The sequence below is a fragment of the Tasmannia lanceolata genome, unplaced genomic scaffold (genome assembly GCF_043159265.1).
Source record: "Tasmannia lanceolata isolate RefF3 unplaced genomic scaffold, GAP_Taslan_0.1 ptg000006l, whole genome shotgun sequence".
NCBI classification, from domain to species: Eukaryota; Viridiplantae; Streptophyta; class Magnoliopsida; order Canellales; family Winteraceae; genus Tasmannia; species Tasmannia lanceolata.
Genome location: NW_027518683.1, coordinates 49,749,450 through 49,767,198, shown reverse-complemented (window position 1 = coordinate 49,767,198; position 17,749 = coordinate 49,749,450). Strand labels below are relative to the sequence as shown.

Here is a 17,749-nt window from a genome sequence, read left to right as displayed (position 1 = left end):
TTGACGCTCCAGACAATGGGAATGTCAGAAGTTATACGATGAAAGGCCTTATGAGCTCATACCGCATCATCACAAGCACACTTTTTAAGATGCTGCTGTTGTATCAAATATCAAGAGCGGTACTTCTGTCGTATCACAAATAATAGCTCTCATATGGCGGCATACTGTAAGCACCCTTTTTAAGATGCTGTTGTTGGATCAAATATCAAGAGCGGTACTTCTGTCGTACCACAAATAAAGAGCTCATACCCTTTTTAAGATGCTGTTGTTGGATCAAATATCAAGAGCGGTACTTCTGTCGTACCACAAATAAAGAGCTCATACGGCGGCATTCCGTATACCACCTGAGATTCCATTCTGTTGGTTTCAACAAAACCATTACAAAATCTTTTGCTGAGGGCACGTTTCACTGCCAGGAATTGTTTTTCATGATAAATCAGTGTCTCTGAAGTGGAGATGAGGGCGTAGTTGCTAAAAACCAGGAAACAAAATCCCGTCTCGAGTAGAGTTTTTTGTTTCCATGGTTGTAGCAACTTCATAGTTTTGGGATTTTGTGGCTATTTATCATGAAAAACAATTCCTCCCTGCTGCCATAATGATTTCTAGAATGGCAAACAAATGCAACATCAAGTTGGTAAACTATCATTTGGTAAATGAGGAAAATGATTGTGAGCTTGAAGCTCATATAGCTTATATGAGCTTGAGGGCCCAAACACATGTGGGCCCACATTGTTAGGATGATCCAAAGCATTCATTTGAAAGGCCCTTACATAGATAGGGTGTGTACAAAAAATCAGCTCCATAGGATCATCCTAACCCATCCAAAAGTGGAGGGCAAAATGGACAGACACCGTTTGCCACAAATCTGCCCATTTTTGCCCTCTGCTTTTGGAGGGGTTGGGATGATCCGATGGAGCTGATTTTTGGTACACACCCCATCTATGATGGGGCCTTGCAAATAAATGGTTTGGATCACCACAAAAAATGTGGGACCCATGTGTTTGGGCCTCAAGCTCATATAAGCTATACGAGCTTCAAGCTCACAATCATTTTCCTCTTGGTAAATACAATTTTAGAATTCAAAAAATTTTGGTCACCATTAGTTGTCCCAAAAGCAATTTTACAGCCCCTCTTTTGCAGGTGACAGATGCCACCTCATATCAAGACAAATTCAGCTGATGTGCAAAATGTGGGGTCTCTAATGGCTTTGTCCACTTCCATTAGCCAAATCTTTTGATTAGAAATTATGTTCATGAAATTATTTGCCAATTGCAGAGCAACCTCACGAGAGCTTGCAACCCATGTTGGGGCTGAACTCAATTGAACCACCACCCATTTCAAAAATATATATATTAGCCAAAAGCACTAATAAAATGTGGTTTGAATGAACAAAATACCCTGGGTTAAGGGTTAAATTTTCAAATAAATGCCACATCCGCACACCATTTCAATTACCGAAGTTAATTCTACAGAGATAAGTTCAGTGATAGGGGCCACCAACATCTCATCAGCAAGATCCATACAGTTCATCAAGTGGGTCCCACAATTTAGATCATATAACCCAACAATCACTTCAAATATGAAATCCCTAAACATTTGACAAGATCTAATTGCTTCTAATATTCAGTGATTGGAGGCCATACGATTGATATCGGTAACATTCACCTTATCCATCAGGTGGTCCCACTAAAGAGAAGCTAACAACAGCAATCATATTGAGCCTGAACTTGCTCAGAAATTTCGAACTGTCCATCATTTTACATAGGGTCTAGAATGCTGAATAAATAGCCCAACCAGAGTTTATGTGCAAAATGCAAGTAAAATAAGCAAGATAGATTTCCTTTAAAACTTTTTTCCTGTCAAAGAAAACCCTAGATTTTATTTTAACAAAAAATTCCACTTTTGATGCAAATAAAATGATACAATAAAAGCAATTTTACCAAAATAATAATAATTGCTTCCTCTTGGTTATTCATCGTCTTCTCCGATCGTCCCTGTAAGGTCCTTCGCTCTCTTGATCCTTCAACAATCCAAGAAATGCAAGCAGACCGAAAAAGAAGAAACCGCCCGACCAGCCTCCACCACCACCTCCCCCACCGCCGCCACCATCGCCGTCGTCACGAGGGGGAAACCCGGTACCACCGTCGTCAAGTTCAGGTGACTTTTCTTTTCCTGAAATTCACATTATCTGATTATTATTTTTTCAAGAAAAATGTAAAAATAAGAAAACAAAAACATAAGAACTGAAAATTCCAATCACGCATTCAGATATATACATATATTTTTTTAAATTAAAAAATTACACACACACACACACACACATATATATATATATATATGAGAAAAGTGTAGCAAAGTGTAGCTACACATACGTGTAGCTAACTTAGCTACACCGACGGCTTAAAATACAGTGGGCCCCACATTGTTTGGGTGATGCAAACCATTCATTTGATGGGACCTCACATAGATAGGGTGTGCCCAAAAAATCAGCTCCATAGGCATCGCAACCCTACGATTTGTGGAGGCAAAAATGGACGTGTAAAAACCTTCATAAATCTGTCCATTTTTGCCTCCACAGTTTGAAGGGTTGAGATCATCCAATGGAGCTGATTTTTTGGGCACACCCTATCAATGTGAGGTCCTATCAAATGAATGGTTTGGATCACCCAAATAATGTGGGCCCACTGTATTTTAAGCCGTCGGTGTAGCTAAGTTAGCTACACGTATGTGTAGCTTCACTTAACTCATATATATATATATATATATATATATATATATATATATATGAGTTTTTATATGGTGTAAGGCCTTAAACATAAGCAATCATCATTAGAAAGTGATGCAGATAATAGGCCAATAAGTGGCATATTTGCCCATTAGGATTTATTTCCATGTTATTTAGCTTATAGGCTTCTTCTACTTCTAATTCTCCTCTCATCTCCTTCCCTTCTTGCCCTATTTTTCTCCTTCTCTTCTCCTATTCCTCTTCTTCTCTTCTCTTCTTCTTCTCTTTTCTCCTCTTTCTTCTATTTCTCTTCCCGGTCCTACATCATAAAGTCATTAGCTTCATTACTATTTCTCTTCCCGGTCCTACATCAGAAAGTCATTAGCTTCATTACAAGAAACATCAAGGACAAAATATAACTAATCAATATTCAAAAGCTTGATGATGATTGTGAACGGCCAAACACTCGAAAAAAAAGAAAGCTTGTTGATGAATTCTAATTCCGCAAAGTTCTTAATATGTCCAGGCCATGAATATATTACAGATATCAATTTCATAAAAAAATCACTTGAGCTGATGATCACATCAGCTCAATCGGGTTTTTTTAATAAAACCAAAAAGTTTTCATTGGCCTTGGCCAAATCAAACTAAGTCATCAAAGAAAACTGGAACAAATATTCAATTTTGAGTTTTTGAATAATGCAACTAACCAAACGATTATCAATGAATGGATATTACCTTGTATTGGTGCGATGGTAATTGTTGATGATTGGCGTTCAACAGTCTGAGTTTGCTCTGCTGAGCATCTCGCATTCTACCAAGAAAGAAAATCAACATTAGGACCTCGAAGTAAGATGTTCTTAGCAACATTGGCTTCTATGATATCTACAAGGCTGAGGTAAGCAAAAATGACATTACACAATTACATAAATGAAAGGAGATAATAATGAAAAAGCAATCTACATCTGGCAATAGAACTGAAACCAAACTTGATGAATCTGAGTAGTTAACGAGTGCCATGTATTGAGAAGCCACCATCAAATATTTAAGCAATTTCAACTCATGAAATATCTCTTAGGAAAACATCTACTTATTCATTGGGTTATAATATTCACTGACTTTATAACACTCAACTCATGAAATATCTATCTCTTAGGAAAACATCTACTCATTCATTGGGTTATAATATTCACTGACTTTATAACACCCCGTGGCTTAACAAGTAAAAATAGATGCCTGTATAATGCAGTTAAAAAACAAGAGGTCTTTTAGATTGATGTAGAAACTTCTTATCAGAATAATTTTCACCTTAGTATCTGTTTCTAGCAGTCTATAGCCTGATTCAAAGATTGTTTCAAGATCTACAAGTATTTCTATAAATTTGGAAAGATTTCACAATTCTGTGCCTTGTGAAGGGAGATAAATTAGAGATCTAATTGCTTCAGTTCAGAATTACAGTTTTAAAAGTTTGTAATGTCCTTAGAAAATGGTTATAATGAAGGACTGGGATAGATGATAATGAAGAATTGAGATTAAAGTAGATTTTGGGGGTCTACAAAGTTGTATTTCAAAATTGAGTTCTTGTTTTAGTCAAATTTCTGCAAGCTGTTTGATTAGGAGTATGACTTCAGGTCTGGTCTGAGTTTAGTTAAAAAGTTGATTTTTTTTTCTTCTTCTGAATGGTAGTTAAAAAGTTGATTGTGTGGGCAAGTTTTATGCTTTTGTAGTTTCCTTATTCTTTCTTTTGCTTGTTGCAGCACAAACAGGATAAGTTTTGTTAAAATTATTCTTAATTTAGTTCCTACATTATTTTCTGTCGCGCTTGCTTCTTCTGTATGAAGAGTGATGGTATTGTTTTACTTGATTTTCCTTTAGGTTTTTGTTTTTTTTGTTTTTAAGTTAATGGCTGGGTGAACTTTATTAAGAAGAAAGCAGCAAAAACACAATTGACCGAGCTGGCCAAAGAAAACAAGAAGAACAAACAGCAGAGGAATATATCAAGGAAGATCATCAGAAGGATAATACCATTCAAAAAAATCATCAAAGGGATAATGATCGTGTACAGTCAGTTCCACACTAGAAAATTCATTCTCTTTTTCAGGCTGCATCGTTTTACCACACAAGAAAAGTTTACAATATCAACTCACCAAAGCAGCAGCACATATCACCGTAGAGGGAGTCAGTCGACAAGAGAGTGAAAGAGGTCTTTCATGTCGAAATGGTTGACAACATGTATTGGGTACCTCTAGCCTAGATTTGATAAGCTGAAGCCTTCCCCTATTCTGAAATTCTGTGTTGCCTGCATTCATGTGTTGACTTACATTAGAAGTTAAATCTAAACTACATTAATCAAAACTTCCAAAATCAAGGCAAATAATATTAAGTATCATGCAAAGACATAGTCACAGCCCTAATGACACACATGTAATCACTGAGATTATGTGGAAAGATTGATACTCAACTCAAGTCACCACTCCTGATAAGAGAACAAACTTCCTGTACCAAAGTAAACACTAACAGATGATGAAAGAAGTAAACAATTATTATAAATGAAAAGAATTTATTGAGCTTTGCTAAAGGAACCATCGTGGTCTTACATGACTGCCTACCTCACTGATGTGATTTAAGCCTTAGTTCTATTTATTGGTTTGTTTTATTCAAACATTTTATTCTATTTATACTTATAGTCATTGTTACGTTTTATCAGACCTAGATGTGGTGGGTGTCCATATCACTACCCTTAACTTCTACCCATTTTTAAATTTATGGCCCACCACTTATGACCCCAAACCCTTTTCCCAAACCCATTTAGACAGATGGCCCATCAGGCATCAACTAGACCTAATCAGCTAACCCTAAACCTATTACACTACTTACCCAAACCCAGTGTCCACCAGCTTCTAGCCAAACCCTCCGTCCCTCCCTCCCTCTCTCTCACATATCACATTATCACCCTCTTGGTGGACAACAATAGGCCAAAGGCACCATCACCCCTCCAAGGTACGCCCCTCTCTTCCTCTCTCTTCCCTTTCTCCTACTCTCCTCCCCTTCACTCTCACTCCTCTTTCTTTTCCTCTTCTCCCCTTATTGTATTTCCCCTCACCTTCACATTTCCTTTCTATCTCTCAGAACACCCATGTTCCTTCTCTAGTTCCCTCGTCCCCTTCTCCTTTCTCCTTATTTTTCTTTGAATCACGATTTTCTCCTCTCCCCTCTTCCTTCTTCACATTCCCCCCTTTTCTTCCTCCCCTCTTTTCCCCAACCATTCCCTAACTTTCTTGCTGTCCACAACCATCCTGCCCCAAACTAGTCACCTTTCTTTCCACCATTTAGCAACTATTTAGGGACTGGTCTGAACTACTTTCAGACCTATCTCAGATCTGTATTTTTTTTTTCCACATGCACTTTTTCTGGTCTGGTTTCTTTTATCATTGGTTTGAGTTACCATGGATTTATTCTGTGGATATATCAAGTTCTTTATTGATATTTGAACTCAACAATCATAAATTTCAGTTACCATGTTTTGTTTAAATTGTTTGGAAATGTATGTTTGCTGCCCTTGTTGAATCAATCGTCGTTAAAGCTCCTAAATTTTCACCGGACCTGATTAATGAACTTTACGGTTTGCATTACCCACGCTACACGTGAGAACATGATCGGCTGATTTAGTGGGCCACCACCAGACTAGTCAAGAGAACCATGATTGGATGATACTCAATCGTTGATCACCACTTCATCAAACAGGCATTGCTTCAGGGTTGTCTAAAAAGAATTTGACAACTACTTACGCCAAGCCTTCATCAAGCTTGCAGGACGTCCATTTAGCATGGGCCTATAACACATTGTGTAATGGCCCTAAGCAACATATGCATGTGCAGTCCCCATATCATTTTCCTCATTCTTTTTCAAGAAAGGCACTTTCACCCGTGGTGGAGAAGAAAGCATGATACCATAGATTCCCAATAAAAATGCCCAAGCAAGAACAATCAAACAAAGACCCAATAGCAAAAGTGACATTTTGAAATGAAGAAGGGGCAAGTTTGGAGAGAGGATATAGAGGATACATTAACGCCAAAATAAGGGTAACTAAAATATCATTTTTATGGCAGTTTTGTAATTAGAACTAGAATAAGTCATAATGACAGCAAACCATGTTAAAATTACACATTTGCCAACAATCGAGGATATAGAGGATAATTTACACATTAAAACATTTCCACATGTTAAACTACTCTGCACATGATGTAGAGTAGAAGTCCCTTATATTACGTATAATATAAAAGAGGGAGGATTTATTAAATGCACGGAGGTGGGGATGTATTAACATGTTCCTTTAGAGATTTTGTCTTGATGAGAGGTGTTGAGTGAAGCTGGAGTTCTAGGGAGGTGAGTTAGGGATGGAATAGGGTTTGGGTTGGCGACTTAGCAGACAATTTGACTTCTTGAATCTTGGTGATTTCTTTCTATAGGATCTTGGTAGGTGGACAAATTCCCTCCTCTCAAAATGATCAATACATGGTGATCATGCATATAATATCATCCCTCTATATATAATACATGGTGTGGATCAATATCATGCATATTGACCTACTTTAGCAATGTGGTCCCCTTCACCCTAATTGTCGTCCCTCTATATAGATAAGTGGAAGAGATGTGTCACCACTTACCTCTTGAGTGCTCTTTCTTTATAGTAGCACTTAGACAGATAGGCTTGTGTTGGGGCATTCTCTTTTGCTGCTTGACTTATAAGTTACAACAACGTTGGAGGAGGAGGCTACCAATGAGAGGCTATGATGTCTTCATATTATTTCTTTCTTTGCCAACACTGGGTCCATTTGGGGAGAGCAGGGTAGCAAAACTCACATTTTTTTCATGCAAGATATCCCAACATAATTGATGAGAACGATCACATATGGAAGCTGGTGAAAAATTATCCATCCTTCCTTCTCGCTTTAGAGGTGTCTCCTTGCAACTTCTAATTTCAGATTTAGTATCTCTGAAGTGGCTACATGCCACTCCAAAGATATCGAGGATACGGCTTAGATGCACCACGAACATCAACATCAAGGCTTTGGCATGATTTTTTTTAAAGAAATGCTTTGGAGTAAGCATGAGCGTTCCTCTATCAATGTCTTACTTTGGGTTAACAAGGGAGCAAGACATTTCATGCATAACCATTAGAAGATCATGGATTTTTGGGTGATGTTGAGCATGTGTAGAACTGGTCATGCTTAAAGGGGTCAAATACTTTAGCTGATAGTTTTGCTAATTGGAGCCTCAAACAGCCCCTCCTTTGTTCTTCAGCCCTGAGGTCAGAGGTTCAATCCTGTGAAACAACCAATTACTCCAAAACCTTAAGCTGTTAGAGTCGGTTATTTAATCATTTAGACTTCAACACTCCCGCTCACATGTGGCCCATCTTTTTTGGGTTGGCCGTACACGTGGATTTTTAATATCAAGGAATTGGAAGGTTTTGAAACCATGACCCAAAAAAACAGCCCTTCTTTGTAATTGTAACGCAGTGGATCAAACGGGAATCGCAGCCGAAGCGTAAGATCCAATAATATTCCCTAGAATCCACTAGGAAGAAGAAGAATAGCCCTAGAATCCACTAGCAGAGAGAGAGAGAGAGAGAGAGAGAATTCTTGCAATTGCAAAATATGGCCAAAATTGCCTTCTCATGTTCCCATTACATATTAATACCACTGTCATAAAAGTGCAACAAGAATAAGGAAATAAATCCTATTGAATAAGGAAAGAAATAAAAAAAATCCATTCCATTTCAAAAAAAAAAATCCTAATGATATAAGAAACGAACAAAATAAGAGAAATAATCTAATGCTTGCTATTAAATGCTATCCTCCTAATAGACATGCCATTAAATGAATTGTTATTATAGGCATCCTTTACTTCAAAAGAGTAAATTTTAAGTAACTGCCGACTGATAATATTGCTAATTTGGTGATCCACGTTAATGCCATTGACTTGCTAATTTGTGTATGGCGTGCTACGTCAGTCCTCTCCACTTGGAAAGAACTTCCCCTCGAGTTGTGCATGGAATAGCTCGGCTCATCTGGTAGGTGGTACTTGATCACGTCACCAACATCCAACGTCGGAGGGATTGTCTTCTCTTTTGAAATATCAGCAGCATAAGCATGGTCACTATTCTTCTTATCAATCGGATAAGGCCCACACTTCTTGTACTTCAATTTGTGGCAAGTTCCCACAAAAAAATTTCATTGCGCAGATACACCATCCCCAAACCGTCTTCTTGAAATACTTTAACTCCTTCCATCTCTTGTACCTCCCGTTTAAAATCTCTACGACTAATAGTGAGAAAGGCTTTCCCCTCCACTAGTAAAAGCTTTGGGTAGGTCTCTTCCGCTCGTAGGCCCAAGGACAATTTTTCTTCCATCTTTTTCAAGGATATAAACATTATCCTTGCCCCTATGAGTTGCATCGACATCGTATTGCCGAGGTCTCCCCAGGATTAGGTGACAAGCATCCATGTCAACCACATCACATAACACTTGATCTTTATAATTCTTTCCAATCGAAAAAGGAACTCGACAGATTTCAGTTACCTTTATTTTGTCGCCTTTTTTTATCCAGCCAATCTTGTAAGGTGATGGATGTTTCTCCGTCTTTAACTGCAGCTTAGTCACCATCGATTTTGACACTAGGTTTTCGTTACTGCTGCTGTCTATGATTACATCACAGACCTTTTGATTGACGGTGCATCGTGTCGTAAAGATATTGTGTCGTTGAGGATCTTCTTTCTGCTTTGGTGGTATATAACAATCGCCTTACGACAAGTGAAAGTCTATCTCCGTCGTCACCTTCAGTCACCTCAACACCGTCATATTCTAAAGCTTTACCTTCCTCTTCACCATCTTCATATTCTGGCTCGACCAAATTCACTGGACCTCTTTGGGGACACTGATTGGACCTATGCCCTGGTTCCCAGCACCGATAGCACTTATCTGGTACTGGTTGGGCATATGGATTCTTTGATGGAATCCCTCCTGTTAGCTTTGTTTGGCTATTACTAACCGCCGCATCCTGGGTCCCATCAACAAGTGGTTTAGAAGACTGAACAGTTACGGTCTGCTTTCCTTTATCTGAAGTAGTACGTGATAAATCAGAAGAAGTTGAAGCAGATCCCTGTGTTCTCCCAGGAGGCCTCTCTAGTTGCATCTCAACCCTCATAGCAAGAGTGATAGCATCTGTCAAGGTAAATACAGGCTGTAATGAAACCCGATCATGAATCGCCATTCGCAACCCTCTGATGAATCTTGAAATTTGTTGTTGTTCGGATTCCATTAAATCGTTCCATGATGAGAGTCTATGAAATTCTTCTATATATGCCTGCACTGAACGACCACCTTGCCTACATTCTTGATACAGTTGAAATAGTGTTTGCTCATAGTCTGGTGGTAGAAACCTTGCTCTCAACAAATTTTTCATTTTCGTCCACATTCACACAAGTGCCTTTCTTTGTCGCGTTCGGGAAAGTTGTAACTGATCCCACCATGCCGAGGCTCCACCCTTTAAGCTTGTAGGCTACAAGCTTAACTCTTTTCTCCTCCGACTCCGGAATCTCCATATAATCAAAGAATCGCTCAACCTCTGCAAGCCAATCCAAGAAATCTTCAATATGAAGATGACCATTGAAAGTGGGAAGGTCGATCTTCATACGAAAATCTCTCGAATTCCTATCTCCACATTCACGATAACCTCCAGCGCTACCTTGTCTCGCAAATACTCCTTCGGCATATTGATCATCTTCACTGGAGTCCTCCTCATAGGTTTGAGGCCTAATCGGAGTAGGAATGTTCCCAGGCAAGCGCCCTATAACAGACTGCCCGCGAGCCCCATCGTCGGTTCAAGGTCTGTCGCTGTCGCGATCCCGATTGGGCTCCACCGTGAGCTTCCCGATTGCCGCCTCTAAACACTGCAACATTCGTTGACTTTCACGTTGGAACTCAAGAAACTCTGCCCTCGTAAGGACTTCCCCACGATCAACATCATTGGGGTTGTTCTCTCCGTCTTAAGTTGCCATCAGCCCAGGTCAATCGAGGCTCTGATACCAACTAACGCAGTGGATCAAACGGAAATCGCAGTCAAAGCGTACGATCTGATAATATTCCCTAGAATCCACTAGGAAGAAGAAGAATAGCCCTGGAATCCACTAGGAGAGAGAGAGAGAGAGAGAGTTCTTGCAATTGCAAAATATGGCCAAAATTGCCTTCTCATGCTTCCCATTACATATTAATACTACTGTCATAAAAGAGCAACCAGAATAAGGAAATAAATCCTATTGATATAAGAAAAGAAGGGAAATAATCTAATCCTTGCTATTAAATGCTATCCTCCTAATGACATGCCATTAAATGAATTGTTATTATAGGCATCCTTTACTTCAAAAGAGTAAATTATAAGTAACTTGCGACTGATAATATTGCTAATTTGGTGATCCAAGTTAATGCCATTGACTTGCTAATTTGTGTATGACGTGCTACGTCAAATTGGGTCTATCCCTTCCATAGAGCGGATATCACTCTTTCATTAGCATTCAACCCGAGACAGAGATGGTCACAATACAGTCCAACAGAAAAAATACGACAGAAGATATGAAAAAACCTTCTCCAAACATAGAGAAGGGCTAAAAACAAGATTTTCATTGGCATTCATTAGTAAAGTTCAATTAATCAAGGTAAAAATTTTATATAAATCCTATATGCAAGAAATTCATGTGCTAATAGTAGTGCCTATCATAAAAAGGAAATTTATGTACCTCGAGGTCTCTTGGTAGAGATGGTGAGTGTAGGCACAATTGCCGTAAATAAAGACATCCTTTTGCATGCAAATAATAAACCTGCATATAATTTAAGTGGTCTGAGTTAAAACCAAACCAGGAGAATCATCAAAGAAATTACATACAAGCGTATTCACTTTAGATAAATTGAAATCTTTGGAATGCTTTCAAAGATCATGAACATAAAAAAAATCAGCATTTTGAGTGTTTTGATAAAAAAAAATTTACCTTCGATTACTTTCAAAAGTAAATCGCTTTGATTACCTCGTTTAAGTACTCCTAGAAAAATTCCGGAGAAAGATTTCTTGCAGAATTTGCAGTTGTAACATTTTATACTTGTTTTTTAGATTCTCCAAGAAAAAAAGAAGGAAGGGTCGATGCAAGAAACCCTAACCCTAATAAAAAAATATATATATAAAAACATTGCAGAGCATGAGAACAGTTAAACAGAAGTCCTATCCTACCCTTTCTTCTCTCACAAACCCTAGCAACACCTATTCCTCCTCCTCTCTAGAAATATGGTTGGATGAGGTTTTATCTGCGAATTTTTCTGAAACCCTAACCTTCCACCATCTCGTCAAGAGGAGAAGCGTTGTAATTCAGATCGATTCAACAAGATACAGTGACCTTTCGGATTCGCGTTCACCGGGAAGGAAAAACCCAAACCCTAACCCTAACCCTAATCCGGTGCACCAGAAACCCTAGATTTTACAGGTCGATCAAGATACAAAAAGAGAGGAGAAAAAAATTCGTACCTGCTGTGCAAAAACGAAGGTCGAGTCGAGCTGATACTGCGAAAAATCAAAAAGAGATAACAGCAAAAAATCTTTCTATTTTTTACCATCAAGATATTACTCATCCGCCGTACACGTGGCGTAATGTTAGAAGTGTTGATCTGGTGGGCCACCATCAAGCGACACGGCGATATCATCCGTTTACTCAAATGGCTGCGAAAATCGACGGCTAATCTCTTTCGATGATAGGCAGAGATCATCAGATCCTGATGTAATTGGGACCAATGGATTGGGTTCAGGGTACTAGATTAATGGCCCTGATCATTTGTCACATCTATACACATTATATCTTATCCAAATTAATTTGAACAAGCATTATTCCAGTTTTTGTCTTCTTCTGTTTCGATGTGCGGCTAACGAGGAACCTCACTCCACTCCTATAAAAGGAACAGGAATAAGAATAGGAAGCTCTTTAGCTCGTATAGGCGCGGCTAAGAGAGTAGTGGTATAAGTACTCAACAGGGAGGAGACAAGCATTGGATTTGCCTCGAAGTACCTCTTAAAAGGATAATGCTAGGGTCATACTTTAGGGTTTCCGAAGGCTTGAAACATTATATTTGTATTGGGCCAATGAGAGATTGTTTTATTGGCATGAGAGGGGTGTTCTAGGTTGGGGACACGTAACTAACCTTATATGAATGCGTGTTTTGGGGAGTGTCCAATTGACAACTGCTTATTTGTTAGTCTACGGGGGACTCCTTTCTGAAGAAATGCTCTCATTTTTGTGGAACTCAATATTTCTACTTACTTTCCTTTTTTGGATTTCCTCAATTTGTTTGCAATCATTTTTACATCCATGTATAAGATGTGTGATTTTATTAATAGAATTCAGATATTTTGCATGGTTGCACTAAAAAGTGAGAAATTTCCTACAAAACCCTGTTGCAATTTTCAACAATCCATGTTTCATTCCAGTGGAGCTTGGGCCCCACCTTTGGTTCGGTTGATCTGTGGGCCGACCTTATGTTGATATGCTCTCTGTTGGGTATATGATATAACACATATGTTTATCTCTATCTGTAAGGGCTGGAGGCAACAAACTTGGTATTCCAAATTAGATACCTTGGGTGTAATGCTTCAAGCAACCTCTTGCTTGACCTAATTACTCTAACACTCTCCTTTAAATAATATAGCTATTGATATAGATGCTCGTTGTGTCTCACACTACACATCTAAAAAATTATTATAATAAAGTAGGATGGGGGTTTCACTGTTCACACTGCGTGGACAGTTCCCCCCCCCCCCCCCCCCCAACATGAGATCATGGATGAAGAAGCAACAAGTAAGCTTCTGAAACTCTTTTAGCCAATCTCCCATTTATCCAATAAGGGGCATCAGCCATGAGAAAGTAAATTTTTATCCGCCACCGGCTGACATATGAGTAGTCTGTATTTGCAAATATGTTCTTATCTATATCGTGTCTGTGCTTAGTTGCCAAGTGAGAGATGCTTTACTCCTTTAATTGAATAAACTTATTGTGGTTGGTAAGTCTTGGTTGGGCGAGGCAGTAGGAGATTAGATTTATGGGAAAAACAACTTATTCCCTCTCAAGCTAGGGATGTTCTGATCAAAGCAACTGCTATGAACATTCCCTGTATATTATATATTCTTTTATAATTTGGCTAGAATTCTATAATAGAATTTCAATTTCATGGTATCCTAACATGTTTATAGTTTTCGGTTGGTTTGCCATTATATTTTCTATCCCCATCTTCCTTTGCTACCAAATTCATTGCAATGGGTCTTCTAAAACAAATCCAAACTCATGCCTTTAATATTTTTTCTTCCAAATTCGAGTAAATTTTTTATGGAGTCATTCTCTTATACAGACAAAAAGCAAGTCTTAGTTTCACCTAATTTATTGAAGAAGCCTATGGAGATAGTTTCTTAGGAACAACCTATTTATATCATCTTCTATGGAATGAATGGCTTGGATGAGTCAAACAACACGAGAGATGCCCTCTATAAAAACTCTACCTTAGATAGAATTTCTGAGCTTGAGCTCAGATACCTCCCCCCCCACCCCCCACCCCCCACCCCCCCCCACCCCACACACACACACACATATATATATATTATTTATTTATTTATTTATATCCGCGAAGTTCCTTGATCTCTCTGTTGGACACCTTTCGAAGCCTTCTCCGGCTATGTTCTGCACTTTATATGTCCTTTCTATCATGCTATTTGATCCCCTGCATAGAGATTCAACATTCTGACTTTTTGAGCTTAGGCCCCGTTTGGATTGTAGAAATTTTCCTAGAAAAGTTTAGAAAGGAAAAATATTTATAAAAATTTCTACTATTTTCACAAAAAAAGATAGCATGAGCTTACCCTGATAAAAAATTTCCTAAAGCATGGCTCAGTGATTAGAGATCATGAATTAGGGTTTAGCTAAGAAAATCTAAAGTACTGATTTTATTAGGCTGGGATGTTCTTTTGACCTGGGACCATGATCATCAACTCCAAACCTTTTACCTCATACAAATTTAGTCATAAAAGCCCATATTATTTATATTGATAATATTTAACTATGAACATCTGTGCCTTTATTTTTTTTTGAAAAGGAACATCTGTGCCTTTATAAACAGATGATTTTTGGGAGGTGCTCTTTTCACTGAATATCTATCTCGCCGACTCTGTTTTTTTTTTTTTTTTTTTTTCAACTTTTTAGATAGTTAGAATGCACGATTCTTTTTTCTAAGCTTTTTGAACCATTTTAATACACCTTTTTATTATTCTTTCAATTTATCTTCAATGCACCGTGCATCGCGCGGTGACGCACAGGCTTCACATTAGTTATTTAAATATCATTTTATGAGTATTGTCTTATTTGTAAATAATTTCCAGCTTCTAGCCCTTTTTTGCAAATGAGATTATTTTGAATTAATCTTATTTGCAAATGGAAAGAATGTTTTGTTAATTTTTTAGACTGTATCATAAGCTAGTCCATTCATAATCAAATTAAGGAATTACTTGGCTGTTGAGAGCTTTTATGAGAATTGTAATAGCTTTTGAGAGCTGCTTAAAAAGAGTAAAACGAGGTGACAGTTGGTTAGAATCACAAAACCCAAGGAGTCATCCCTATTGCAAGTATAGCAAGCTCCACATGACACTTTTTAAAACAATGAGCTTGATGTGCATGAGGCAAAATTGCAGTTGTGTGAATAATAATATTATAAGTATCAAACATTCTTCCTTTTGTGGAGGGACTAAGTACAGAGGCAAAATCTGGATTTGTGTATTTCAAAACATTCTTCTCTTGTTGTGGGAGATAAAAAGGTTACCTTGATCTTTGTATCATGTTTTCAAAATTTAGGTGGTCGAAAGAAAAAGAAATCTATGTCTTTAATTATGTTTTTTATTGTTTGATTTTTACCTAACGTTTGTTTTATTCCTTTGATTTCTATTTAAGGATAAATTTGTTATGGAAATTACAATCGAAGAAGTGAGATATTGGAAGAAACTGAGGTGAGGTACAAATTTTTTTTATCTAATATTTATTTTTTCATATTCTTTTGAATTCGGTTATGCTATGTTTGAATTCATATTTCTATAAATAAGACCTTCCTTCTTCCAGAGCATCACACAACAGTCTCTCTTTCTCTCCACCTCCAAAATGTTTTGGCTTTTAGTGATTTTTCGCTTCTTCTCCCTTTTTGTTTTCATCTCAGGTTCAGGGGGATTTTTCTAGTGAAAATTGCTTTTGTCTTTTCATTCTCGAGAGATGAGGAAGTTGCAGGCGGTCCAGCCGGCGATGATAATCAAGTCGGCGGGAATGAAGTTCTATTTGGCGCCGAATCATTTCAAGAACTGAAAACCATGTCACTGTTTAAAATTTAATCATACTTTGATAACGTGGGTGAGGTTTTCTACAGCTCCTCCTGAGAAGTAAACTGGCTCCTTCATCTTATAATTGCTTCAAAAAATAGTAAACCTCATTTCTATCTCACACCCGATATAAAAATGTAAGTTTTTCTTGTAGCTGAAAGAGATCCTTTGATCACTTGTACCAAGTGTAGACTGCAGAAAGTATGACCAAGCAGGACAGATGGACTTGGTTTCAATACAAGAAAAAATTGAATGAATTAACTTTTTGGATGTTGGGTTTAGGATTTTAGCTAACTTTATGAAATTGTTCGAGATATTCCATTCAAAATCCCAATACTCTCCAGTGTTCTTGAGAGTCCAGCATGACCAACTTACCTAATAAAATAAAAAGAACATGTAAACCATGATGAAGAAATTTGTAACTTTCAACAGAGCACTACCTTGATTTTCTGAAATAGTTTCATGATCAAATGATGATTCATAAGGAATGTAAATATATAGGTACCACATCAGAATTTCATAAAACAGTTAAAAAAGTCATTAGGCAAACAAGAAACCCTGTTGGAATTTAAGACTTTAGTCATGCAATATATAACAGGAGGCTTGACATGCATCATTGCACCAAAGAAGCTCTGTTTTTGGGATGGTTTGATAAGAAATTCCAATCTTAGCTATTGAACTTTGGCTAGTAAACACCATTAATTATATACTCCACCGTTCAAAAAATAAGTAGTGAGTGTACAATTTTAAGACATAACACTTGAAAGAATCATCTGGTTTCCCCAACAGATATTTTCTAAGGGGACAATGTGGAGCAGAAATGCAAAAAGAGAAAACAAACTATAGTTTTGGTCTAAATCAATAGAACCTTAGGAAGACACAAAAAACGAAACAACAATTGAACACGAATTCGTTTAGTCTAAATTAGCTATTGTGACAAAAAACAACTGTTCAAGAAACGCAAACATCAAATAAAATCCATGACATTACTAGAAAGAAAAAACACGAAAGAAAAAAACGAAACATGAATGTTGCTAAGATATTATCACATTAGATGTAAAAACGTGTTGGCTTAGGATTTACCTATCTTTGGTCATTTGCCTAGTTGAAACTTTGACCCTTTGATGTAGGGGTGCAACTCGGGTCGGGTTCAACACGAAAAAAGTCAGGTTGGGTCGGGAAGGTTCGGGTTTGGGTTGAGTTTTCCCAACCCAGGTTGAGTTCGGGTTGAGGATTTGGGCAATCCGACCCGAGTTCACCGACATTTTTTATTAAAAATTTTTTTGTAAGCTTAAAAATTCGGGTTGGGTCGGGTTGAACCCGGGTCAGGTCGGGTTCGAGTTGGAAAAATGGGTTCCTCCAATGGGGTCGAGTTGCATCCCTACTTTGATGAATTGAAAGAAAAATCAGTACCAAAATCATCCTCAACCCAAAAGTACCAAGATAATAGCCTCGTTAGTCAGTAGAACACCCTTCTCTTTTGGAGGAAGCATACCATTTGCGCTTCCGTGATACCAAACCAACAAAAAATACTCCAGAATCGAAGAATCAAAACATAAGCTCAAGCATGGACAACTGAAA

The 17,749-nt window shown here is 37.9% G+C and overlaps 1 protein-coding gene and 1 long non-coding RNA gene across 4 annotated transcripts; one reads left to right on the top strand and one right to left on the bottom strand.

Moving 5' to 3' along the window:
• Positions 1-1,818: 1,818 nt before the first annotated feature.
• LOC143878682 (uncharacterized) lies at positions 1,819-12,403 on the bottom strand. 3 transcript variants are annotated; one of them, XM_077380936.1, is made up of 5 exons: positions 12,299-12,403; positions 11,523-11,603; positions 4,873-5,024; positions 3,464-3,539; positions 1,819-2,172 (listed from the first exon to the last, which is right to left on the bottom strand). In XM_077380936.1, the coding sequence occupies exons 2-5, from the start codon at positions 11,578-11,580 to the stop codon at positions 1,973-1,975; spliced, it is 486 nt and encodes a 161-aa protein (XP_077237051.1). In that variant the 5' UTR covers positions 11,581-11,603; positions 12,299-12,403; the 3' UTR covers positions 1,819-1,972. The 3 variants fall into 3 exon arrangements, with proteins under 3 accessions (XP_077237051.1, XP_077237053.1, XP_077237052.1); XM_077380938.1 differs by lacking the exon at positions 12,299-12,403 and adding an exon at positions 12,008-12,198; XM_077380937.1 differs by lacking the exon at positions 12,299-12,403 and adding an exon at positions 11,772-11,909.
• A 3,153-nt stretch (positions 12,404-15,556) lies between these two features.
• LOC143878681 (uncharacterized) lies at positions 15,557-16,374 on the top strand. The gene is made up of 3 exons (XR_013251078.1): positions 15,557-15,619; positions 15,753-15,808; positions 16,012-16,374. It is a non-coding gene; the product is annotated as an uncharacterized LOC143878681 (long non-coding RNA).
• The last annotated feature ends 1,375 nt before the right edge of the window (positions 16,375-17,749 follow it).

Coding starts and splice junctions, on each gene's coding strand:
- LOC143878682 (XM_077380936.1), bottom strand. CDS start 11,580: ATGTCTTTATTTACGGCAATTGTGCCTACACTCACCATCTCTACCAAG. Junction 3,540..4,872: donor TGATATGTGCTGCTGCTTTG/GTGAGTTGATAT, acceptor CTTTCTTGGTAG/AATGCGAGATGCTCAGCAGA. Junction 2,173..3,463: donor TACCATCGCACCAATACAAG/GTAATATCCATT, acceptor TGTGAATTTCAG/GAAAAGAAAAGTCACCTGAA.